This window comes from Sphaerulina musiva (genome assembly GCF_000320565.1).
Source record: "Sphaerulina musiva SO2202 unplaced genomic scaffold SEPMUscaffold_4, whole genome shotgun sequence".
Classification (NCBI taxonomy): domain Eukaryota; kingdom Fungi; phylum Ascomycota; class Dothideomycetes; order Mycosphaerellales; family Mycosphaerellaceae; genus Sphaerulina; species Sphaerulina musiva.
The window spans coordinates 2,514,552-2,541,038 of NW_016017386.1; the positions used below are offsets into that span (position 1 = coordinate 2,514,552).

Sequence of the window (26,487 nt, forward strand, 5' to 3'; positions counted from 1 at the left end):
TGACTTCTCGGATATACTGTCCACTCCATTGGCCACCAGCCAGCATACCTCGACGACCTCTCTTCGCCTCCCTCTCTCTCCATCTCCGCTCCTGGAACGGTATCCTCTGCTCTGTGCCACTCGTCTCCTGTCCGCCGGCTCCTCACACTCCGCCCCGACGCAGAGTGAGTACACGACACATGGCAGCGCCCTTGACGCGGCTGGTGGCCACGAGCGCCCGACGAGCTGCCTGGACTGCTTCCCACTGCGCGCCACGCTCCACTGTCTCTGGCTCCGTCTCCTCCTCCTCCTCCTCCGCCTCCTTGCGCTGTCTCTCCACGACTCCCGCTCGACGATATGCGACGCCCCACGAAGCCGCCAACCCGAATGCCACTCGTCTTGTGGCTGCCGACCCGGCTTCATTTGGCGCTGGCCAGGACTTCAATGTCCCCTCGGACCACACGAAGAGCCCCGATGAGCGCAAGATCCGCCACTACACTGTCAACTTTGGCCCCCAACATCCCGCTGCTCACGGTGTGCTCCGACTGATCCTCGAGCTCAATGGAGAAGAAATCATTCGCGCGGATCCTCATGTGGGATTACTACATCGCGGGACGGAGAAGTTGATTGAATACAAGACATATCTGCAGGCGCTGCCATACTTTGATCGTCTGGACTATGTTTCCATGATGACGAACGAGCAGTGCTTTTCGCTGGCGGTGGAGAAGCTGTTGAACATTGAGATTCCCGAGAGAGCCAAGTGGATACGAACAATGTTTGCCGAGATTACTCGCATTCTCAACCACCTCATGTCGGTTCTCTCACACGCTATGGATGTTGGCGCTTTGACGCCTTTCCTGTGGGGTTTCGAGGAGCGTGAGAAGCTGATGGTGAGCAGTGGCAAAAGCACGGGGAAGATGCGAAGATGATGTGCTGACCAGATGCAGGAATTTTACGAGCGTGTTTCTGGCGCTCGTCTTCACGCTGCATATGTCCGACCGGGCGGTGTTTCCCAGGATCTCCCCGTGGGACTTCTCGACGACATTTACCAATGGGCCACCCAGTTCGGTGACCGCATCGACGAGACGGAGGAGATGCTCACAGACAACCGTATCTGGCTCGGACGAACCAAGGGTGTCGGTGTCGTCAGCGCCAAAGACGCTCTGGACATGTCCTTCTCCGGCGTGATGCTACGAGGATCAGGTGTCCCATGGGACGTGCGCAAGTCGCAACCATACGACGCCTACGACCAAGTCGAATTCGACGTCCCCGTCGGAGTCAACGGAGACTGCTACGATCGGTATCTATGCCGCATGGAAGAGTTTCGTCAATCGCTCCGCATCATTCACCAATGTCTGAACAAGATGCCTGCTGGTCCCATCAAGGTGGAGGACTACAAGATTGCACCTCCACCCCGAGCAGCCATGAAGGAGAACATGGAAGCACTCATCCACCACTTCTTGCTCTACAGCAAGGGCTACACTGTTCCACCAGGAGAGACGTACTCTGCCATTGAGGCACCCAAGGGCGAAATGGGCGTGTTTGTGGTCAGTGATGGAAGTGAACGACCATATCGGTGCAAGATTCGCGCGCCTGGGTTCGCACATTTGGCATGCTTTGATCAAGTCAGCAGAGGCCATTTGCTCGCTGATGCAGTTGCCATTATCGGAACGATGGATCTGGTGTTTGGTAAGTTGAGACCCCCGCTGTTCGTAGTTGTGTTGAAATGTCTGCTAACCCTTTTTTTCCAGGTGAGGTCGATCGATAAGGTAGACAGTTCTACAGATGTGGGGGTCGATTTTCGAAACTGGCGTGTAACTTGTACATGTTGTCGATGGGAAGGATTGTCAATGGAAAATGAATGGTCACAGCAGTTATATTTTCTCATCCTGCCGCCTCGTGGACTCTTTTGTTGCTGTTAAGCGCAGCCCGTATGCATGCCGCGTATACTGGTACCTAGTCCTGTGTTCTTCATCACTACATGAAGGTAGGAACACCTACCTAGGTAAGGTATACATGTATGTGCCTATGTACCCAAGAAGATCGATGGTCTTCTTGTCCAAGAATCATCACTACCTTACCTTATATACCCAACCCGAAGACGACGACAATAACAAGGTAAGAGGTACCAGGTAAGGTGATATATCTCCCCGAGAAGTAATATGAGAGCGAGGTGTAAAGTCTAGGTATAGACTACCTGAGAGAATTATTACATACATGTAGTAACTGTACCTAAGGTATGTAGTAGGTACTAGATTGACAGGGAGAGAGGGTAGGACGGAGTACATAGGTGTGTACCTTATGGCATTATCAAGTGAGGTTGAGTATGAAGGGTACAGGTATGAAAGGTAAGTGAGGCAAAGAGGGAGGGAAGGGAGGGAGGGAAGGGAGGGAGGGTAGGTGGGTGTGTGTGTGTGTGTGTGTGTGTGAGAGAGAGAGAGAGAGAGAGAGAGAGAGAGAGAGAGAGAGAGAGAGAGAGAGAGAAAAAGAGGGGTCCACCAACCACGTGAACGCATGAGTGGATCAGGTAGACGCCATCTCCACTCATCAGGTGGCAAGTAGGTACTGTAGTATAAAACGTTTGTTCTTCTGTTACACAACATGGTGTTCCCAGTCCCGTCGGACGTGTCACGTTTGTAGTTTCAGGGTCTCCTTCTCCTCCACAGATCTCTTCGTAGGAGGTACATACTTGGAGAACGGGAGGGAGGGAGGGGTTTCAGAAGATTGAGAGTGTTTCAGATGTTGAGAGAGTTTCAGAGGGCGAGGAAGTTTCAAGAGGGAAAAAAGAGAGAGTTTCAGAGTTTTTGAGAGTTTGAGAGACAGACGTTTATTGAAGATACGAGACAGAGTTTCAGAGTGACAGTTTCATAGAGGTAAGAGAGAGACTATCATAGCGGTAGGGCTATAGGCAGCCCTTGGATTCGTCTAACCGTAGCCCTAGACATAATGCTACGTTACGCACCCCTATATCTCGTTATCAACGTAATATAGCATTACAGCGAAATATATATCTAAAGTATTTCGTACTAAAGTATATTATACTAAAGCATATCGTACTAAAGTATATCGTACTAAAGTATGTCGTACTAAAGTATATCGTACTAAAGTATATTATATCTGTCTTCTCGTTTGTACCGAATATATAGGAAATTCTCTAAAGTAAGTACTAGAACTTTTCTCTCCTCTCCCCCTCTCCCTCTCTCCTCTCTCCCCTCTCCCCTCTCCCCTCTTCCTAACTTCTCGCTTTAAACGAATTCTTAGGTATTTGCCGGCTAGTCGTTAATATAGATGTTCGGGCGGTTAGTAAGAGTATTTCTTAAAGAACTAGTATTTGTAAGAAGGGCCTAAGAGATAGGCTACTCTATAAGTTGCTTAATAGAGAGGCGGAGGGCAGTACGGGATAAACGAGGCATTTTCTAGAACTTATTAGTACTTTTCGTTTTTAACGAAGACTCTCTCTCTCCTACCGTAATCTTATTATTCGTTTAACGCTAGGTCTAGATACCCTAGAGAATTGCCTAAAGTTCTACTATAGTATCGGCCTAGGTATAACTATATAGTATAAGATCAATAGGATTAAGGCTAAGAGGAATATTTCTATCGCTAGGCATAGCGTCGTTAGATGCCTAGTAGCTATTATACTTAGATACACTACGGTTTTAGCGCTAGTAATAATCTCTAAATTTATTAGCAATCTTCTCGTTCTTAACGAAAAGGAGGATATTAACTTACCTTACCTAACCTTCGGTACTAACGTTATATCTAGGACCTAGCCGAGATACCGGTCCCTAGCGATTAGTATATACTATATAGCGGTTTCTCTCGTTAGGAGCGAGAGTTAACTACTATATATTCAGGCGGTTAATCTAGCGGCGTTCCTAAAGAGGGCGGAATAGGCTAGTACCGGCAAAGCTAGGCTAAGTAATAGTAAGGGAAGCTATTGTTAAAAGAAAGAAGATTGTTTTTACGTTTTGAACGAGAAGCTAGGTATATAGATATAGGAGAAAGGAAGAGGAAGAAAGTAGGGGAGAGATTACCTTATATAGGTAGGGAATTAACAAAGAAAAGTAAGGAATAATAAAAGTAAGGAACAATAAAAGTAAGGAACAACGAAAGTAAGGAATAAGAGTAATATAGGGTACTATAGGTAAGAACTTTATAAAAGTAAGGCTTTCTATATATTACGTTTATAACGAGAAGTAACCTATCGGTTAGTCTCTATACTACTAGGGTTAGTAAGGTATCTAAAATAAGGTCCTTATAGAATATATATATCGATAGCCTAGCCAAGATATCCGTTGCTCCTATTAGGGTTAGGGTTAGGGTTAGGGAGGTCTTTGAGTATTCGTTGTCTCCGAGTAATTATAGGGAGAGTTACTTTGACTATTCGGTTAATACGAAGACTCGGGTTAGCTATAGTAGTATAGCTATAGAGCAATTCCTAGATTATTCGGATATACCGAATACTAAGAAGGAGGAGGATATTAACTACTTAGCGGAGGTAGAAATTATTGACTACTCGGTAGAGGCGGGAATTGTTAGCTCGGTAGAGGCGGATATTATTAAGTACTTAGTAGAGGCGGGAGTTGTTAGCTCGGTAGAGGCAGATATTATTAGCTCGGTAGAGGCGGATATTGTTAAGTACTCGGTAGAGGCAGGAGTTGTTAGCTCGGTAGAGGCGGATATTATTAGCTCGGTAGAGGCGGGAATTGTTAGCTCGGTAGAGGCGGGAATTGTTAGCTCGGTAGAGGCGGGAATTATTAGCTCGGTAGAGGCGGGAATTGTTAAGTACTCGGTAGGGACGAGAGTTAAGTAGACTAGGGTTAGGGCTAGGGTTATAAAGAAGAGAATGTCGTCTATATAAGATACTATAGAATCGGAGGATTCGTAGGAGTAGTTATCGTTTGAAACAAATATCCCTTATTCTCCTTAGTAGTTAACTCCTTTGCTTTTCCTTTAGCCTTTACCCTCTTTCTTAGTTTTCTCGCCTATAACGTAGAGTAGTTTTTGTCTACAAGCTCTACTAACAATAGGTCTCGGCGGTTACTCGAAATTGGCTTTTCTCGTCGAGATCGAATAAGTTAGTATAATTGTTTGCGTTTTTGCCTTTGTTCTTAGCGGGAAGGAAGTAGCTCGATTTCTCTAATGTCCTCGTTTTTAACGAGAACCCGACGGTCGTATTTCTAGCGGTCTCTAACGGTTGTAAGAGAAACCGTCTTACCCTCTGCTATATAGGCTCGAATATAGTATAAGCAAGGAAGTTCCGTTATAAACGAGAAGATACCTATATAAGGTAGGACAGGTCGTATTCTATCCGTTGCTAACGTATACTAAGCTAGAACCTCCTAGATTGCGTAACGGTATACTTTTCGGTAGAAGGGCTAAAAAGTATAAGGCATTTAGATCAAAGTATAGCTCGTTTCTTCCGAAAGCTCCTACTAATACTTAGATACCTATATTCGAAAATATAGTAGAAGCCGTTCGACGAGACCGTAAGTATTAGACTATAATGTCCTAAGCCAACTTTTTATTATAGTATATATACCTTCGATCTAGGAGGTTGCTCGGATACCCTATATATATATTCGTTTCAAACGAAAAGTCGCCTATAGTAAGGTAAATAGAAGCTATTCTTTCTCGAGGTATACAAAGCCCTTAGGCTATATCGCCTTTAACTTAAGGCAAATCGTATAGAATTCCGCCTCCTCCGGAGTATAGACTACTTTTTAGAATAATTTATACTAGTCTACCGTCTTTTCGTTGTTAACGTATTCCCTACTCTCTTCCTCGGGCTCTTACTTAAATGTTGAACGGGTATATATAAGGATATCCTTAAGAAGATACTACTTACAAATACGTCGGGGTACCTCGGGAAAGACTGCCTCTATAGTATTTAAGTATACTCGATCCCTATTGGTAACTAAAAGGTTTAGTATTAGGATCTCTTCCTAGACGAGAATATCTTTAATTTGCTCAAATACCTAGGTATATAACTTCTCGTCCTACCCGGCTAGAAGACAAAGGCTAAAGGGTATAGTCTTATTCCCTCCGGTAATACCGTAGAAGTCGAAGACTAGTTGTCGTAAACGATGAATCTTGTAGGTATTGTCGTAAAGGATAATCTCTAGGCAACGGGCCTAGATCTCTAGGCATTCGGGGTAAACGAAAAGTAGTTACTTAAGGAAACTATTCGAGTTTACCGAGTATCGGAAGGCGAATCCTTCTAATTAGAGTAGCTTGAGTATAGTATTAGCAATTGTCTTTCTAGAGAGTAGAAGATAACGATAGCGTTAACGGATATTGCTAATATCTTTTCGTTTTTAACGAATTTCCGGAAATTGGTCGTAGAGAAGAGATTGTAAGGCAGCTACCCGAAGTCTAGAGCGTATATATCGTATAATCTCGTTTACAACGTCGTCGCTATACTCGTATCGCCGGTAGTTCGCAGGCAATCTAATAGTTCTAGGGATTGTTCTAAAGGGTAGATAATTATATATTATTATATTCGAATTTCGTCTATACCGAATTGTCTATACTCTATCTTTGTCTTCTTTATCTATAGCTATATACTAAAGTTGTATAGGACATTAGTATTTATACGAGCTAGATTTTCGTCGACGAGAAGAAGTATCTAGTTTTCGATAGTTCCGAGTTTTTCTACTATATTGTAACAGCTAGGCCTAGAGGCATATAGCCCTAGGGGGCGGTTAGGTATTTAAGCCTAAGGTACGTTAGCCTAAGGTAGAACGGGCTATAGAAGTAGTATGCTCCGAGTCGTCGGGCGATCGGCTATCGGGCGACCGCCTACGCGGCGTAGCGCCTACGTATACTTAGCGCAGAGGTATATTATACGACGCCGCTCTCTCCTTTCCGAAGGATAAGAATTAGTTTGTTCCTTTTCCTATATAGTAGGAAGGACGCTCTATATATTACTATATACCCTACTCTTACATTTCTAATTCTTCTATCCTTCTAAAGGGTAGTGATCTATAGAGGTCCTATAGCCCTACGACAGCAACGCGACCGTACCGTAGCCGTAGCGTAGGCGGGCCGCGTAATCGGCGAAGTAGACAAAGATGCCTAACCTTCCGAGGAGACGGTATCGGGCCCTACAAGTGCCTAGGTAGATAGGAACCTAGGGGAGACTCCTTTCGAGGAGGCTCCTACCTAGCCGGAAGCCTACGTAGCCGACCCGTATACTAGATATATACAGCTCGAGAAGGCGAATTAGCGTCTCTATATAGAGTTAGAAGTTCAGGCCCTCGAGAGGGAAAACTAACGTCTATAGGGGCAAATTTAGGGCCGAGTACTAATCCTAACCGTTATAGTTACTATAGACGATAACGACGCCGAGCCTAACCTTCTTGACGGGCTTAAAGAAGACCTTAGGTCGACAGACCTACGCGACGTATACGGACGGGCTACGAACCTATTATATAGCTCGTATTCTCTATATAGAGGTTCTAAGATTCGGGAACTAAAGCCCTTTAAAGGAGATACCGACAAAGAGTACCGTAATTTTATTAGATACCTCGAGGTCGTCTTCCTTAGCGCCCCCCGAGAGTATCGAACTAACTAAGACAAGGTTCTATATAGTATTATATAGCTCGTAGGCAAAGCGTAGGAGATATAGTACGACGAGTATTCCGACGTAATCCCCGAGGACTATACTTAGGAGGAATTTAAGGGATAGCTCCGCAATACTATCGGCGATTAGTCGAACCGTTAGATCGGCGTTATAATCGAGTATAAAAGAGTACGTTAAGGCCCGGACTAGAGCGTCCGTTATTTCGTAGCGCAACTTAGTTATCTAGAAGCCTAGTTTAACTATACGCAAGCGTAGTTAATATACTACTTCCTTATAAAGCTAAAGCCGTCGTTACGTAGGGATATCGTTAAGGGATATACTATCCCTAATACGCAAGTCGAGCTCGTAAATCTAGCGAGACGCCTCGAGCAAGTAGACAACGCGCTAGCGGTCCGTACTAAGGACGACCCCTATCGGCGCGACTATAGCGTATAGGGCAAACGTAAGCGTACCGAGAGCGACGTACTGCGAAACTACAATCGATAGGATCGAAGCAAGAGTAGGGCCCTATACAACGGACGCGCCTCGTCGACTACGATACTATTAATAGTACGAGGGCACGAAAATCTAGAGTATTACTCCTATAAGAAGAAGGGACATATCGCGACCGACTCTGTATACCCTAACTACGCGAGCCGCAATAAGGCGAATACGGTTTATAGGGTTACTGTACCTAAAGAGCAAGCGTCGAAAAAAGAGAAGGTATTAGAGGAGAGTCGTAACCTCTAGATGCCTATCTTGATAGCGATACCCCCTTACCTATCTAAGTATACTATACCCGCGTCCTCGAAGGACAAGTCGAGACGTATAAGGGGTATACCTCTACTACTATACTACTCGACGATACCGCGGACATTAACGTAGTATCGCGTAGCTTCGTAGTAAAGCATAACCTCGCGGTCCGTAGGAACGTACTCCTACCGCCGGCGAGCTCGTTTATAGGCTAGTTAGGTTACTACTATAGAGCGTACTATATCCGTATTACCCTTACAGATTCTACGGGTAAGGAGCGTACGATAGGCAGCTTGTTTTATACCTACGACATACCGGAACCTAATCTTATCCTAGAGCGGCCATAGTGTCGTACCTAGTAAGTAGTAGTAGACAGTACTACCGACGAATAGCGCTATAGCGGCGAGCACTTGTACGTTAAGGTCTAAGAGGTACCTAATTTCTTTAAGGACCTAAAGAACTCGTCCTACGTATACGTAGTAATAGTATATAGGACAGACGTAGGGTTAGAGCTTACGGAGTTGCCGATAGAGTATTAGGACTACTATAACGTCTTGTTCTCTATAGACGAACAACGTAGCAAACTAGTAGATAGCGCAGAGTATACGATCGACCTTCGGCTAGATACCGTTCTACCGTTCCGACCGTTATACTACTAGTCTAGCGCTAAACTTAAGTACCTATACAAGTATATTACTAACGTACTAGAATACGACTAGATTAAGACTAGTATAAGTAAAGCAGGCGCGCCGGTACTGTTCGTACTAAAGAAGGATAGTTTACTACGATTGTACGTAGACTATCGTAGCCTAAACGAGATTATAGTTAAAAACCGGCACCCCCTGCCTCTTATAGGCGAAACGCTAGACAGGCTTATAGGAGCCGAGTAGTTTACGTGTCTAGACTTGGCCGATGCCTACTACCGTATTAAGATTAAGGAAAGCGACTGCTAGAAGACTGCGTTTCGTACGCGCTATAGTTACTTCTAGTATAAGGTTATGCCTTTCGGTCTGACTAACGCCCTAGCAACGTTCTAGGCATATATTAACCGAGCTCTAGTAGGATTAGTTAATATTACCTACGTAGTATACCTCGACGATATCCTTATCTATAGCAAGATACGTAAGCAGTATATAAAGGACGTACGCGAAGTGCTTAAGAGGCTCCGCAAATTCGTACTCTATACGTAGCGCGCAAAGTATAAGTTCTTTATAAAGGAGGTCGACTACCTTAGGTTCGTCGTAACCCCCGGCGGCGTAAAGATAGACCCTCGTAGGGTAGACGCAATCGGAGCGTAGCTAATACTAACTATCTTAACGGAGGTATAGTCCTTTCTAGGATTTGCGAATTTTTATTATAGATTTATCTTCGAATACTCGAGGATCGTAGTACCCTTAACGGTACTGTTAAAGGGAGCCGTAAAAGGTAGGAAGCTAGGACCGATCTAGTAGAGCGTAGCCGAGGAGTATACGTTTTAAGAGATTAAGCGGCGTTTCTAGCAAGCACCCCTATTAAGGCATTTTGACCCGGCGTTATAGCTACGTATCGAAAGCGACGCCTCGGCGTTTGCTATCGTAGGTATTCTAAGCCAACTCTCCGGCTCTAAGTAGTACCCTATTGCCTTCTACTCCCGTAAGATAATTCCTATAGAATGTAACTACGAGATATACGACTCGGAATTATTAGTAGTAGTCGAGTTATTTAAAGCTTGGCGGCTATACTACGAAGGCGCCTAGTATACGGTTAAGGTACTCGTCGACTACGCTAATCTAAGAGGATTTATAGGCGTAAAGAAACTTATAGGACGATAGGCCCGTTAGGCGACATTCCTAGCGGCTTTCGATTTTACTATTACCTACTAGGCAGGCAAGCGAAACCTAGCCGACGGTCCGTCGCGACGTAGCGATTACGTACGTAAGTCGCGTAAGGTAACTAACCTCCTCCCTACCCTACAAACTAAGCTATAGCTATAGGACGGACGTACGCTAGAAGCAGACAGTCCGAAGGTATCGCGTATCTATATTACTAGCGATCGCTTATACCGCGGCGTTAAGAGAGGTACTAACGCTAACCTATAGTAGTACTATACGTCGCCTATCCGCGTCGCCTAAGTAGTATTAAAGGACGAGCAACCGTACGCGAACGTCTCCGACTTGATTCTAATATATACCTACGCGCTCGTCTAGGTAGAACCTAACGTACGCGTAGTATACGAGTAGGCGATAAGTAACTAGAGCGTATTCGAGAACTACGTCGCCCGGGAAGGCAACTTATAGATAGGCAACGCGCTGTATATACCTAAGGACTACGCCCTTAGAGCGTAGCTAATACGTATATACTACGACGACCCGTTAGTAGGACACTTCGGGAAGGATAAGATAATAGCCTTAATCCGAAGAAAGTACTCGTAGCTAGGGATAGCTACCGAGGTAGTAGAATACGTCGCTACCTACGACGCCTATTAAAAGTCGAAAGCGCGACGCTACCGTCTATACGGCGAACTAGCTACGCTGCCTATACTAGAAAGGCCGTTCTAAGAATTGACCTAGGACTTTATTATAGACTTGCTGCTAAGTAAGCGCGGCGACCGCGTCTACGATACGATCCTCGTAATCGTCGACAGGTATACTAAAATAGTAACCTTCGTACTAACTATAAAGAAATGTACTAGCGCAGATCTAGTAGATATCCTAGTAAACGAAATCGTACGGCGGTTCGGTATACCTATAGGTATTATAAGCGATAGAGGCTCGGTGTTTATAAGCTAGTTCTAGTTAGACTTCTATTATAAGGCGTAGGTAAAACGTAGGCTTAGTATAGCGTTCTACGCGCAAACCGACGGTCAAACCGAACGGATAAACTAGATAATCGAGACGTACCTACGTATCTACTGCTTAGAGCAATAGGACGATTAGGCTAGTATACTAACGCAAGCTAAATTCGCGTATAACAATAGCGATTACGCTGTATTAAAGATGTTACTATTTAAAGCATTATATAGTTTCAACCCGGAGCTAGCGATAAGTACGCGTAACGCTCGGAGCGAGCTCGCGGAGAAGGAGGTACCGGCCGTAGTAGACGCTACGGAGAGACTAAAACGGAACTACGAAACCCTAAGTAAGCGCTAGTAATGTATAGGTAAAGCGTAGGCAAAGTACTTTAACGCTAAGCACACCGCGATAGGGTTTAAAGTAGAGGATATAGTACTGCTATCTACTAAAAACCTAAGGTTAAAGGTACCTACGAAAAAGTTCGTAGATAAGTTCGTAGGGCTATTCAAGGTAATTAATATTATAGGAAAGCAGGCGTACCGCTTAGCCCTACTAGTAGGGTTATAGATCTACAACGTCTTCTACGTCTTATATCTCGAGCCCTATAAGGGCCGCGTAGGTAACGCGTAGGAGGGAACCCTCCTACTCGCCGATAAGGAAGGGCTCTACAAGGTAGAGAAGATCTTAGATACGTACCTAAGGAAGGGCATCCGACAGTACTTAGTACGCTAGCGTAGCTAGCCTAAGGAATTTGATTAATAGGAACCTAAAGAGTATATTAGTAAGTACGCCGCCCTCGACGAGTTTGAAGCGTAGCGGAAACATAGTAGTATAGTACGAGCGAGACGTAGGTAGAGAGATTAAGAATCAATTTGCTTTTAACCGGCCAAGCCGGGAATACTATATACAAAAAAAAAAACAAAAACACTAAAACCTACGCATAGCGTACTAGAAACGCAGGCTAACCGAACGCGACAAGAAGGCTAGGCACCCGTAGTACTACCGGTACTAGCAGTACTAGAAGAGGGAGTAGTAGAAGTAGGGCTAATAGGAGGAACGGTAGGACCGGCACCGTTACTAGTACCGTTACCGGTACCGTTACCGGCGTTGTCGTCGTCGTCGTCGTCGGTATCGTCGGTATCGCTAGGCAGGCTTATCTTAGCCTTACTATCCGATAGGTACAGCTCCTAACTGCTGTAGTTAGGATACGCGGTTACTACTACGCTATCTAAGGCAGTACCGGCAGCGCCGGCTAAGCGAGCTATCTATAATATACGTTAGCGACGCCTACGAGTAGGGTACGAAGCGATAGAACTTACCTCGTACTATAGCTCAAAAATGCTCTAAAGGGCCGAGGTAGCTTTCGCTATCTCTAGGTAGTCGGCTACGGCTAGGGCGCTCGACGCCGGCGCGCTAGCTATACTACTACTACTACTACCCTTCTTCGGCGTCTCGTAGACGCCGACGGCCTTGCCCTTGTTAGAGGCAAGTACCTTCTTACTCTCTAGAATTTTATCCTCTAACCGCTATAAGCGCCGTATTACCTATACCGAACGTATACCGGCTACGTAAGAACGAAGCGCCGTATGTAGGACGTATAGGTAGCGCGCCTACCGAAGTAGGTCTAGGTCTACTACGCGTTCGTACGCGTAGCGCCCTTTCGCGTACCTCTAGCACTTCTTCTTATAGCCGGGAGCTATTACGCTGTTGTAGGCGCGCTCGGCGACGCCGTTCGCGTCTACTACTATTAGATTAGGTTAGCGAGGAAACGTAGGTAAGGCGTACGCAACGCGTAGGTATCGACGTACCCTTAAATATATACTCTATATAGCGGAGGCAAATATTATATACTCTAGCCGCAGCGCGACCGCGACGCGGGTCGTACTCTAGAACGGGTTTCTTAGGCGCCTTTATAGCTATCGCGCGCTTTAGAGGCATATCTCGTACGTATAGGTTACGAGGATAGTACAAAGAGCTTAGAGTTTTTCCTAGAAAAAATAGTTTAGGGAAGAACTAAGGAACGAAGAAAAGACGTAGCGTAGAGGACGAAATATACTTACTCGTTACTACTACCTGTTGCTAGGCGGGCTTTCTTCTATCGTATTCTACGTTCTATTGACTTCCTTATATTCTACTATATAGAATGCCCTAGAGTAACTACTAGGATTCCTAGTATAACGACTAGCCTCTATATAGAATACGAGTATCTCCGTATACGCTCTATATACGCTCCGTATACGATACGTAGAATATATCGCTAGGGATAGCTCTATTAGGGAGAGGAGATAATTGTAATAGCTAGGCCTAGAGGTATATAGCCCTAGGGGGCAGTTAGGTATTTGAGCCTAAGATACGTTAGCCTAAGGCAGGACGGGCTATAGAAGCAGTACGCTCTAAGTCGTCGGGCGATCGGCTATCGGGCGACCGCCCGTATAGCGTAGCGCCTACGTATACTTAGCGTAGAGGTATATTATACGACGCTGCTCTCTCCTTTCCGAAGGACAAGAATTAGTTTGTTCCTTTTCCTACGCAGTAGGAAGGACGCTCTATACATTACTATATACCCTACTCTTATATATATATATATCGTACTCTTTTCTAGGTACCTCGATTCTTTGTATTAGAGATAACAAGGTCAAAACTATATTTACAAGTCTACTTTTTAACGAACTCCTTTAGCAATTTGATAGAATCAAAGGTTTGCTTAGATAGAGGAGGTATCTTAAATTCCTCGTTAGAACCGAGATCCTCCTCCTCCTCCTCCTTCTCCTCCTCCTCCTCCTCCTCCTCCTCCTACTCTTCCTTCTCTCTATTAGAGTTCTCGGGCTTACCGAGAAACTCCTCCTCCTTCTCCTATACTCCCTTCTCTCCGTTAGAGTTCTCGGGCTTACCGAGAAACTTATCCTCCTCTTACAAGTTCTCGGGCTTAACGAGGAACTTGTCCTCCTTCTCTCCGTCCTCCTTCTTAGACTTAATAAGGAATATATCCTCCTTCTCTCTATCCTCCTTCTCGGACTTAACAAGGAATATATCCTCCTTCTCTCCGTCCTCCTTCTCGGACTTAACAAGGAATATATCCTCCTTCTCTCTATCCTCCTTCTCGGACTTAACAAGGAACATATCCTCCTTCTCTCCGTCCTCCTTCTCGGACTTAACGAGGAACATATCCTCCTTCTCTCTATTAAAGTTTTCGGCTCTAACGAGATACTAGAGAGGTAGAGGAAGAGTAGGAACACTCGGAAGAGAGGAAGCATATACCCGAGGAAATTTACTACTAGCGCAATTACGAGTATAAGTACGTAGAAGAGAAGATGTACGTAGTAGGGCAGACATTATATCTCGGTAATAACGTATCTTAGTAATAATAGTAAAAATGTAATAATAATAATAATATATCTCGGTAATATCGAAAGGTTAGTATATACGACAGTACGACAACGCGATAGCATAATAAGATAATAGCGCGAGTTAACGCGCTGTATTAAATATACGAAGGTTTACGTTAATAACAAGCGGCGGAGATATGTTACTATACAGGTTAGGTAAGTTACGTCTAGGGCTACGGTTAGACGAATCTAAGAGCTGCCTATAGCCCCGCCGCTATTATAGAGAGTTTTAAGAGACAGAGTTTTAGAGACAGCTGCGACCTTAGACACTTACTCTCTTGTACGGTGCTATACTATTACAACTACTGCAATAGTAATAACAATAATAAGGCTAAGCGATATATGTATATAGCCTTAGCTAGATCTATAGGAGGAACAAACGCGTACGTACGTAGAACTGCCCCTTTCTAACCTAAGGTACATGTTTCGCTAGAGGAAGTACATATACCTGTAGTCGATAGTACATGTAGCGACAACGATAGAAGATAAGGAAGATAAGAAAGATAAAAAGAAAGGAGGAGGAGAATAAGAAGAAGAAGAAGAAGAAGAGGAAGAGGAAGAGGGGCAGATACTACAACCTCAACCTCAACCTCAACCTACTAGCGTCTTACTGTACCTGCATTACTATGTGCCCCTCTTCCACACCATCATTCATGCCCCGCTCGCTCGTGTGTTTCAGAATTCTGATAGATGGTCTGTGTAAGATAAGGCAAGGTACATGTATGTAAAAAGAGGTTTTTGTGTTGCCAACACAACAAGTTGATCCGTGCCTGGGTATGAAGGCTTTGTTTTTTTCTCCGTTCGTTCGTACCAAGACACTGCCGAGCAAGACAAGGCAGGCTTGATGAAAGCAAAGCAAAAGGAAAAAAGGGAAAAGGCAAAGGCTAAGGTAAAGGCAAAAGACCAGAATTCAGATGCACAGACCTGTGGTTCGACATGTATCCCTCAGCTGAGCTTGAGTTTGTAATATGCTTTTTTGTATTTGTGAGCTGTTTGTGAGCTCAGAGCTGTCGTTCAACATACCCACGGTAAGGTATACATTGGGATCTCTTGTCTTTGTTGAGGTCGGGTGCAGTGTTCAAGTGTTGTTGTTGTTGGTCGTGTATGCGGACCCTTGGCTACCAGGTACCAACCGGTTATACGCGTGGACCAACCACTTACCTCACTTACTTACTACCTCCGTACACTACAGTGTCCCAAATGATGCTACTAGGAGACTATACAGTAGACTATCGAATATCGTATTCACATGTGATATTATTATTACCTTTCTGGCCTCGATAGTTGCCTTGTTGCGACAACACGCAAGTTCCTAATTGAGCAAGAGCAAAAATTGACCCGAAAGTGCCGATGAGAATGATGCCTGTATCATTGGAGGGTATAGTTAGTATGTACAGATGTACTGTACCAGACTACAAGTCTACAACTGCAACTACCTGCATACAGGGAAAACTGCTCTGTCATGTCGGCTCATCAGGGAGCGATCCAACCAGGCGATCAACGCATACAACAGCACCTCAGATCGGTTGCATGGGGCCTGGGGGAGCGAGGGGAGGTCGTCGGCATCGTCGGGAGAAGAGAAGCGGGCCCTGTCTAGTATGAGAAAGTCCAGTCGTCGACCTCCCTCGTCAATCTCTTCCCGCCCGGTTTCAGAATGGTTCAAAAGACAATGATGAATGCACTATGGTGACTATACCACCTGGTCGGTCCCTCGTACAGGTCCAGAACCACTTGGCTTTTTTACTCTCTCTCTCAATGATTTGTAATTGACAAACAACCAGCAGACTGGCAGCAGTGGTGAGATTATTATTCGCCTCACTTGAACGAAGCTTGCTGGTGCTGGACTGCTGGTAAATGCGCAGCGACGTTCGATTGACGCATGGAGAGGCCTGTTCTGAAGCCCTGGAGCTGGAGAAAGTCAATCTGGCACAGTGACACGGTAGAACTAGGTAGACCGTAGATGCTTAGTAGCACTCCGAGGTGGCCTGACGTGGAAACTGCCGAACTGGTGGTATGTACAATGGTACTGACTACACCTCCTGGGCTCCTAGTACTGTACTTGAGGTACATACTCACTGTGTCTGCGTCAGCTATGTATCGACATTGGCAAATTCACGTCGGATCATGAGACAGACGGTCATGCTGTACGGATGAAACATGAATGATGTGCTGCTGCGGTCAAAGGAAGACGGTGGCAAAAACGCGAGAGTGCTACTGTATCAGTCTGTATCAGTCCGTATTATGTAGTCTGTCTGAGGCCGGTGTGTAGTGTCAGTTGGATGGAACTGTACCGATTGCAGAGATCGCATCTGGCCAAGACGGCGCTACTCCTCGTTGGCTTGTGTCGGGAAATAGACTCCGCTATACCACATGGGGGAAGGAGATTGCCGCTCGGCGGTGTCACTTTAGACCTTCAACGCAACGGCCGCCAACGAAAAGGTCTATTCTCAAACCAGGACATGGGAAGCGGGAAGGTAGGAGGGAAAAAAGGTGACCTAGGAGGTATGCCAAGCTGAGCGAGCGGTCGGCCAAACGCTTTCCGGATGCATGCGCCACATTGGATGGGAAGCCGACTCACTCGATGCAGTCGATGCTAGGCCCATCCCCAGACACAGCTCCCGCCTGGATGAAGGTAGACCGTAGACGTGGACCCCCGAGGTGTGGTGCTACCAGTGCATCCTCTCCCTGTACCTCAGGTACCTTAGGTACATACCAACCTAGGGATATGGAGATACAACAGCGGCGAGAGAGAGAGAGAGGGCTGATGAACAGATGAAGCAACAACTTCCATCTTCGCTCGGCCTACTGTATAGCGAGCCGGCCGGGGGTCACGACAGGGCATACACTTGTACGGTAGTCCGGGTAGTGAAGTCTACGTCGTCTAGGCACGCTCGGGAAGATCCTGATCGATGCACTCGCTGAGCTTGAACCATCTTGAATGCATGGAATGAATGAGAGCTTGGAGCCTTCAATGAGCATGGAGCATGGGCAAAACTCCCGCAAGCTCCCGCTCGACAATAATCTTACTGGGAACGATGGTACCTTATGATGATGATGATGGGGGAATTCAAAGTGCTGGTGCTGGCGGATACGAATACTGACCTGACCTTAGCGAAGCGGCCGCTGGACGGCTAGACGCTGGTAGGCGTAGGTAGACTGGTGACGTGCGACGCGTCTCGTACTGCCACTGCCGGCCGCAACATCGTGGTGTAATGGTCAGGGGCCCTTCGAACAGCGACCCCGACCGAGCTGGAGAGGGACCGCACGCTTCAGCTTTCTTCCCCCCGGTCCTGTGCGCATGTACGATCGTGGACCAGACACCCCATATGGCCGGGTGTATAGCCCGCCTGCTTCTCATACATATGTATCTATAGCTGGAACGTTGCCACGTCCGGTGTCTTCTTGCATCTTTCGAGTCAGTCCTATCATATCGGAACCGCTCACACCTTAACACACCTATTCTCATTCTTTCCGAGTCAGCACACTGTCACCAAGCAGAACAAAAGCAGTGCACTATTGCTGTTGTTGCTACTGCTACTGCTGCTGCTGCTGCTCTGCGGACCACATCATTCATCAATCCCCCAATTCTTGCCAGTCTGCCTGCTGGACTGCCATCCGCCATGTCGAAGCAACACATCGGCCAGCGACACCGTTCGTCGGTGGCATTGAGGAACCGACAGCGTAGTGCCCACTTCAATGAGCAGCGCGCCCCCGCACCACCACCACCGCCCGAGCCCGAGCTGCCGCTGGACTTTGAGACCTTTCTGCAATACTCAGCCAGCTGGAGCGAGCCCGCTGCGCCCACTACCAGCACCACCAGCACTTTGCACCGAGTACGCACGAGACTACGACAGCTTTTCTCGCGAGACCTGTGACGTTGATCCGCTGGCCGGAACAATAATCACATGGGAAGAGGCCGTGCGCCATCCGCGAAATTGTGCCAACTCATTTCCGATTGGGACAGAGCCGGCGTCGATCCTGGAGCAAGGGTACCTGGGTGTCCTACTGTACTTTCCTAATGAAGCTACGTCGCTACGAACACGTCTGCCTTGGTCGCGTCGACCAGGGTCCACTCACGAATCTCTGTTGTTTTCACTATACCACTCTACCAGACAACACATACACACACACACATATACACAATTCTGCTACACACTCGTACGACCCGGCATCCTTCCATGGAGCAGACCACCCCGGGGCTACCATCAGATGGAGGAGGGGCAGAGAGTGCGCGTCCGACCGCCTTGGCCATCGACACCAACACCGACCATGCCACCGAATTGTCGCATGCCGTGCGACAGATGACGGTTGCAATCGATGGTCATGGTTATGGCCAGAGTCCACGCTCGCCTGCCCCGCCCACGCCGAATATGAAGACCACATCGACACCGACACCGATGCCTCGATCGCGACGCACGTCTGCTGCGTCGCCCAACCTGCCACCCCACTCACCCCGCCCACAACCACCTTCGCGCCGCGCCTCGAGTAGCATGGCCATGCGCAAGCCGTCCGCGTCTCCAGCGCTCCGCCAAAAGTCGTCCAGGTCGTCTCTCGGTGGTGGTGGTGGTGGTGGTGGTGGTGGACCAGAAGAGCAAGAGAGGCAGGCCACTCCCAAGCGCTCCATCTCCAACCTCATCACGGGCCTGAGAGAAGCCCAGGGCCGGATGGAGTCCATCGAGGAGCCCATCCCCCTCACTGCTGCTCAGCTGGCCACTGCACACTTTACGAGGGAGCTGCTGGGGCATGGCGATGCCGACCTGCAGTCCGATGTCGTCGTCATCCTCCACGACGCATGCTACGGACATCGTTGGTCACGCTTAAAGACCAGTAAGGGCCAGCTCTCGCTGATTGTAGAGCGACCAGAGCGCATACATGCCAGTGTGCTGGGAGCATCCACAGCATATGTCAGGCTCGGCGGCCATCACGCAGGCGCCAAGCATGCTCCACATCCCGATCGCAACCCAGACGCGCAGCCGCCATTCAAGATTCGGCGTACAGCGCGAACTATCGACCTCACTTCGGCATATGTGACTGCGGTACATGGGACGCAGTGGATGACGGAACTGCAAGGCATGTGCCATGCTGCGCAGGAGAGGCTTGCCGCCGGAATCAAGGAAGTCAGTAGGGACTCGGACAAGACACAATTGCATCCAGGCGACCTCTATCTGGCTCCCGCTTCTTTGGACGCATTCCAAGGCGCCCTGGGCGGTGTCGCTGACGCTGTCGATGCCGTCTTCACACCGGGCTCGACCACCTCCAAATCCTTTGTTGCCGTTCGTCCACCGGGCCACCATTGCTCTGCCGATCATCCGAGCGGCTTCTGCTGGTTGAACAATGTACACGTGGGCATTGAATATGCCGCGCAGACCTATGGCATGACGCACGCGGCCATCTTCGACTTCGACTTGCACCATGGGGATGGGAGTCAGGCCATCGCGTGGGAGAGGAACAGCAAGAACAACGAGAAGAGACAGAACGCCAAAGCGAATAGCAAGCTGAAGCTCAGTCCGGACATTGGGTACTACAGCCTGCATGACATCAACAGTTACCCGTGCGAGTATGGTGACGACGCCAAGGTCCAAGCCGCCAGTTTGTGTGTGGAAAATGCACATAGCCAGTCCATCTGGAATGTCCATCTCCAGCCGTGGAAAACGGAGGATGATTTCTGGAAGCTCTATGAAGACCGCTACCGCATCCTGCTCGACAAAGCCCGAGTCTTTCTCACCTATCATACCGATCGTGTGCGCACAGAAGGCAGAGTCCTCCCCAAAGCCGCCATCTTCATCTCTGCCGGCTTTGATGCGAGCGAATGGGAAGGTGAAGGCATGCAGCGGCACAAGGTGAATGTGCCCACCGAGTTTTATGCTCGCTTCACAGAAGATATCGTCAAGCTATCGCGTGAGGTGTCCGGCTGTGACGGTCGTGTCATCAGTGTACTCGAAGGTGGTTATAGTGACCGGGCACTGTGCAGCGGTGTGTTGAGCCATTTGTCTGGGCTGTGTGCCACGTCTGTCACTACACAGAGCGACGATGGATTCGACCATCTCATGAGCTTGAGCAACAAGATGAACGGACTCTCCATGACTGGTGTCAATTCTCATCTTCGCTACGACAAGTCGTGGTGGTCCAGCGCGAATCTCACCGCGCTCGAGCACAAGATCAACCCTCCTCCGCCGCCGCAGGTCAAGAAACATCGCGTGGGACCGCAACCAACGTATGCCACACCCACCGAGTCTTTTGCTTACAAAGTCGTCGACACCAACAAGTTTGCGCGCTCGATTTCTGGTACATTGCGCGATGTGCCCCGACCTGAGCGTGCGCCTACTCCACCACTTCCCGAAGTGGACTGGGTTGTTGCTACTCAGGAGCTATCCCATCTGCTCATTCCACATGATCGGCAGACCAAGAGCTGCACTGCAGACGAGCTCGTCATGCCACGCACCAAGAAAGATGCCATGCCACCACCGCCACCGCCGCCGCACGATGCTTCACAGCCTCGACAGCTACGAGATCGTCGAGCCAAGACACCTGCCTACGCGGAAAGTGCTTACAGCGACGAGAGCTCCAGAAGTATCAGTCGCAACGAGAGTAGAGCCAGCAGGCGAGAGACCATTGACATCTTGCCGACTCGTGATGTCGCTGCACCGCAGCAGAGGCGCTTGAGCCGGCGGTTGAGTGCAGGCAGCGCATCGAGTATCACAAACAGTGACGCTGGAAAAGATCGGCCACCGATGCCTTCCGTGCCAGGAGTGACCAACGGTAATGTCAATGTGAATGGCAGCATGAATGGCAGCATGAAGCCGCCTCCGATTCCGGCGCCGAGTGCACAAGTTGGCACGAAGAAGGTACGAGCACCAGTGAAGGCTGCACGCACTGCAGCTGCCACTGCGCCCAGTTCACCTGCGGGCAAGACGAGTTCTGCACCTCGACCCCCTGCCACCGGAAGCGTCGCCTCCGAACAGTCTTCGGATGTGGACTCACTGACAAGTGGGCTGAGAAAGATCACACTCAAGGCACCAGCGTCGAAGGAAGAGCACGATCGCAAGCAGATGGAGAAGCTCAATGCCGAGCGTCGAGCACGAGCATTGAAAGGAGCAGAGACCAGAAGAGTCAATGCCGCTGCGAAGAAAGCAGCCCAATCCGCCAGTGCGACTGCGAACGCCTCGACAACCATCACACCATCTCCTGCTCACGATCAGGGCACACTTACGACCGCACTTCCTGCTGGTACGACAGCCGCCTCGACTCGACCAGGGGTGGCAGTATCCGAAGCGGCTACGTGGCAGAATGTAGCCCAACCTGAGGAGCCATTCCACATCACGTCGAAGGAGAACGTTGCACCCCTACAGCCATTCGAAGCAATGTCTGGCGCTGACCCCACGTCTTCGATAGAAATTGGGCCATCAGCTGCTTCTGCTGTGGCGGGCTCGGACTCTTCTCACGAATCATCACAGCTCCTAGTGCCCCAAGCTGAGCCCTATGTGAGTGGGACGCCGCTGGAGCAGACACGAGATATGAACACTCAACCCAACGGAGCAGAGGAGCCCCCCATGTCCACCGTCGTCGCAAGTCCTCCGTTACCACCGGCTAAGATGAGTGCAGACCAATCACTCGTGCGAGTCCCTCCCTCCCAACCGAGCCGGCCCAGTCAGCTACCTGTGTTTAGCAGTACGGGACATATCCCTTTTGCAAAGGCTTCTATCACTCCACCGGGAGAGCAGGAGATGAAGGGTGCCTGATGATGAGATGATGAGATGAGATCGATACTCATGCGAACGGGCTTGTACTGGGGCTTGTTTCCCTTTTGTTTTGTGCTTGGGAGGGAGTTGTTGTTGTTGTTTCCTTGAATGAGATACCCCATGAAACCGTTATGCTTGTTGTTGCGTTCATAGCGTCGATGAAAGCGTAGGCAGTGGAACAATCACAAAAGTCTCTTGACTTTTTTATTTCTATTCATCTCATCTGCCCCGGCCCGAATCTCTTCTGTTTGGCACGACTACGTGTACGGTTACAAATGCTAAGGCAGGTGGCATCGGGGAATCCATGGCAGTGGGAAGGTGACATGGGCGGGCAAGGTACCTAGGTAGCAAAAAGGGGAATCAGGAGATGAGTTGAAGCCAGGATAGGGGTGGGGTAAAGACAACCTTGCCAGACTTCAAGAGTTGGTTTCTGAACTTTCTGTCTCTGGCTTTCCTTCATCGACCGATACTCAGGCCTGCTTCTCCTCCGTATTTGAAGGGAGAACAACAAGAGAATTCAGCTGACATCAGATCCAGAAAAGGAATAAAGGATTCAAGACCAGGTCAATTGATCACACATCAAGAGGGCAATCGCTGCTGTTGTTGTTGGTATACAAGGAGGCGGAATAGGATGGCATCCTGTACAAGGGTACGGTGAAATAGGTACCAACTGACAGGGCAGGGCAATGTCTTTTTTTATTGGCAACAGAACCAGGAAGATGAAGAGGAAGAAGAAGAAGAACAGGAAGAACCATGGCCCATGAGTAGGACCGGAGGACAATGTCGGCGAAAATCTCATTCCAACACGCAGACGCTCTGGACCTCTAGTAGGGGGTAGGGGGAGGGCCGATCGACTGACAATTTCTATACTTATATATCCAGTACAGACAGGTACTTGAACTTCATTCCACCCTGCACTGCACTGCTCTCTGCTTTGCGCTTTGAGTCGACACAACACTTGATCCACATTGCCAGACACTCTCTACTTCGACACCGTTCCCCAACACGACCGAACCACGACCAAGATGAAGCTGTCAGGGGTCATCTTCGCCTCCCTATGCAGGTAAGTCCCATCCCCCCACAATCAATACCTTTTATGTAGTCGAGCAGACGAGACGACATGCTGATCCCAAAAACCCATTTAGCTTCGCTGTTGCTAAGGACAACCCCGATCTGAATGCATTCTGTTTCTGCGCCACTAACTTTGTGGGTTACAACGATGGAGTTTTCGACGGTGCCAGTAATGAAACTGCTCTCGTCTGCGATTCTTTGGGTGATGGGTGGAAACAATATTTGTGGGAGGGTGATGGCTTTGTCCATGTACGTACAAACAAGAAGAATAACGACGACAACAGCGACAACGGCAACAACAACAACAACAACAACAACAACAGTACTGACCAAAAGTGTGTCGGTAATAGTGTGCCAATGACGATGCAGCCAAGTATAGCCAGCAATTCGCAGATGATTGCAGCAGCCTGGGCGTCGAGGGAGGAAGTTGTTGTCCAAAGGGCAAAGACGGATGTCCGCTTCCGGTTGAGGGAGCACACAATACGCAGTCACATCCCCCTGAAACCAGCGATGAGAACGAGTTCTGTCTCTGCGTGGCAGAGAACCCTGATCCCGGAGCGGATTATGAGTTTCAGTCTGCTCCGGATGCAACTACTACTGTCTGCCAGAACCGACAATGGGACCTTTACCCATTTGGAGAATACAAGACGCTGCATGTACGTATTTCTTTTCATCAACACAACACGAGAGAAAGGGAGAGAGAGAGAATACTAACCAAAAGTGTGTGTCGGTATAACAGTGTAAAAACGATCAAGCATTCGACCAAGCTCAAGCGTTCGCAGATGATTGTGCTGCCCAGAACGTCTATGGAGCCAAGTGTTGTCCCGCTGGCAAAACAACATATTGTCCCGATCCGATTCAAGGTAAAAGTAAGACCGGCGCGAAACACCAGAACCAGGCACGCGATGCTGCTTTAGACACACACTCACCAAACCAGAGAATTGACAAAAACGAGTATTGTTACTGCGGCTACTACGATACTCCCGGTGACACTACTGGACCTTTTATACCATATGATTTTATCACCTCCTTTGTCTGCTTGGATCGAGGCTGGGCAGCCTATCCGTTCGGGCCTGATCGCACGACGCATGTACGTACTCCCCTTTCCCCTTTTTCATATATGTACATATACACATGCACACACGAGAAAGAGAGCGAAGACAGAGACAGTTACTAACCAAAAGGACCTGATTATGTGTCGGGTTACAATTAACAGTGTGCAAACAATCAAGCATTTGACCAGGCTCAATCTTTTGCAGATGATTGCTTCGCCCGATACGCCGATGGAGCACTGTGTTGTCAGTCGAAGAAAAAGGGTTGTGGGAAACCGGTTCTTGGTAGAAATTTGACGGGGACGACTCCTTAGTGCAACAAAAAAAAAAAACAAAAAAAGAAAGAGAAAAGAAAAACATTTTGTTTTGTTTTTGTTGTTGTTTTTTCACTTTGGGAGACTGCTGCTGCTGTTGTTGTTTGAGGGAGGAGAGAAGGGGGGAGGAGGGAGGTTGCTGCGATATGTACCTTGTATGTTGGTAGTGGAGAGGAGGGAGAGAAAGGAAGACAAACTAGTCTGTCAATTCGGAAACTTTTCTCTCTCTCTCTCTCTCATTCAAATCAACCCATCCAAGCCCAAAACTTGCCCCACAACGTCGTCGGTTCCACATCCTCAAAAAACAACTCATCAATCTCCTTACGACCCGTATCCAAATCCGCCTCTCTCGCTCTCACAAACTTGGTCCGATAAATCACTTTATGCCCAATATACAACACAACAAACAAAATCAGAGATAAATACGCCACAAAAAAATCTGTCACACTCCACGGCATAAACGCCGTAAATCCATTCGTCAAAATAATCAACGTGTTAAAAAATATCCCATACCACGAGAACCACGGTTGCCACAGCGCTTTGTATGGTAACGTATCCCGAGATTGGCCGCGTGCGGACAAAGCGCGTTGAAATGCAATATGGCAAATGTTGATGCATGTCCAGGAGATGAAACCTGCTATTGCGACGATGTTGAGAAGCCAGTTGAAGACTTCTCCGCCGGAAGAGGAGAGGTTCATGAATCCCAGCAGGCCAAAGGCGGCTGTGACGCTACATCCGACCCAGGGGACGCCTTTGGAGGTGGTGCGTTTGAAGCACGCGGGCGCATTGTGTTCTTCGGCGAGACCGACGAGGATGCGTGAGCCGGAGTAGACGTTGGAGTTTGCGGCGGAGAGGACGACGCAGAGGAGGATTGCGTTGAGGATTCCTGGGAGGGAATGCACGCCTGCGAGTTGTGCGGCGATGACGAGGGGGGAGGCGGTGGCGTCGGATTTGGAGGAGAGGAGTTGAGGGTTATCGTAGGGGATGAGAATTCCGATGAAGAAGATGGTGAAGACGAAGAAGAAGAGGATGCGGTAGAAGGTTTTTTTGATTGCTGCCGGTACGGTTTTGCGTGGGTTGGAGGTTTCGCCTGCTGCGATTCCGACGAGTTCCGTGCCTTGGTAGGAGAATCCCGCTTGGATTAATACCGCCCAGAAACCGACGAATTTGGCCAGAGAGGGATTGTCTGTGACGAGATATTCGGCAAAGGCGCCTGGGTGGTGATAGTATTTGAATCCAATGTATCCTTGGTCTCCTGCTCCGGCGTTAATGCAGATGCCAAAGAGGAGGAAGCCGATGACAGTGAGGACTTTGATCGATGCGAACCAGAATTCGACTTCGCCGTAAAAGGATACGGGGAGGAAGTTGATGGATGTGATGACGACCCAAAAGACTCCGATGAAGATTCCCACGTTGAGATTTGGGGCCCAGTATTGGATGATTAAGCCCGAGGCTGTCAGTTCAAGTGCATATGTCATGGCCCAGGAGAACCTTTTTCGGCACGATTAGCTTTAGAACGTGTTCTCTCCAACGATAACGAGATAGATCAACAACCACTCACCAGTAGATCCATCCCATTGCGAAACCGAGACTGGGGTCCACGAAGCGGGCTGCGTAGACGGTAAAGGCTCCAGAGACGGGAATGTAGGTGGCCATTTCACCCAGGGCTACCATGACAGAGTAGACAATGGTACCGACAAAGGCGTACGCGATGAGTGATCCCGCAGGACCTGCTGTTGCGAGTGCTCCGCCGCTGCCAATGAAGAGACCGGTGCCGATTGTGCCACCTGGAGAGAATGTGTGTTAGCATGGAGTAGATCTCTCTCTCTCTCTCTCTCTCTCTCTCTCTCTCTCT

At 48.3% G+C, this 26,487-nt stretch overlaps 5 protein-coding genes across 5 annotated transcripts in view; 4 read left to right on the forward strand and 1 right to left on the reverse strand.

The window, feature by feature from the left end:
• Positions 1-48: 48 nt before the first annotated feature.
• Positions 49-1,949, forward strand: SEPMUDRAFT_65335 (NADH dehydrogenase I, D subunit). The gene is made up of 3 exons (XM_016909714.1): positions 49-869; positions 927-1,668; positions 1,731-1,949. Exons 1-3 carry the CDS (start codon positions 180-182, stop codon positions 1,745-1,747), a joined length of 1,449 nt encoding a protein of 482 aa, XP_016762060.1. The 5' UTR covers positions 49-179; the 3' UTR covers positions 1,748-1,949.
• Positions 1,950-17,427: 15,478 nt separating this feature from the next.
• On the forward strand, positions 17,428-18,331 carry SEPMUDRAFT_116949 (uncharacterized protein; the record flags this gene model as incomplete). Its single annotated transcript, XM_016901298.1, has 2 exons — positions 17,428-17,494; positions 17,955-18,331. 2 exons carry the CDS (start codon positions 17,428-17,430, stop codon positions 18,329-18,331), a joined length of 444 nt encoding a protein of 147 aa, XP_016762061.1.
• On the forward strand, positions 18,332-22,314 carry SEPMUDRAFT_149061 (Arginase/deacetylase). The gene has a single exon (XM_016905313.1). The coding sequence runs from the start codon at positions 18,635-18,637 to the stop codon at positions 22,193-22,195; it is 3,561 nt and encodes a 1,186-aa protein (XP_016762062.1). The 5' UTR covers positions 18,332-18,634; the 3' UTR covers positions 22,196-22,314.
• A 1,311-nt stretch (positions 22,315-23,625) lies between these two features.
• On the forward strand, positions 23,626-24,635 carry SEPMUDRAFT_163518 (uncharacterized protein; the record flags this gene model as incomplete). Its single annotated transcript, XM_016908061.1, has 4 exons — positions 23,626-23,922; positions 24,006-24,135; positions 24,204-24,356; positions 24,483-24,635. Exons 1-4 carry the CDS (start codon positions 23,630-23,632, stop codon positions 24,630-24,632), a joined length of 726 nt encoding a protein of 241 aa, XP_016762063.1. The 5' UTR covers positions 23,626-23,629.
• A 138-nt stretch (positions 24,636-24,773) lies between these two features.
• SEPMUDRAFT_163519 (amino acid permease) overlaps positions 24,774-26,487 on the reverse strand; it is a gene marked incomplete at its 5' end in the record, with an annotated part of 2,552 nt that continues 838 nt past the window's right edge. Inside the window, 2 exons of the mRNA XM_016908062.1 lie at positions 24,774-26,123; positions 26,194-26,419. Coding sequence (XP_016762064.1) covers positions 24,878-26,123; positions 26,194-26,419 — 1,472 coding nt within the window. The 3' untranslated portion in view covers positions 24,774-24,877. The remainder of the gene's footprint in view (positions 26,124-26,193; positions 26,420-26,487) is intronic.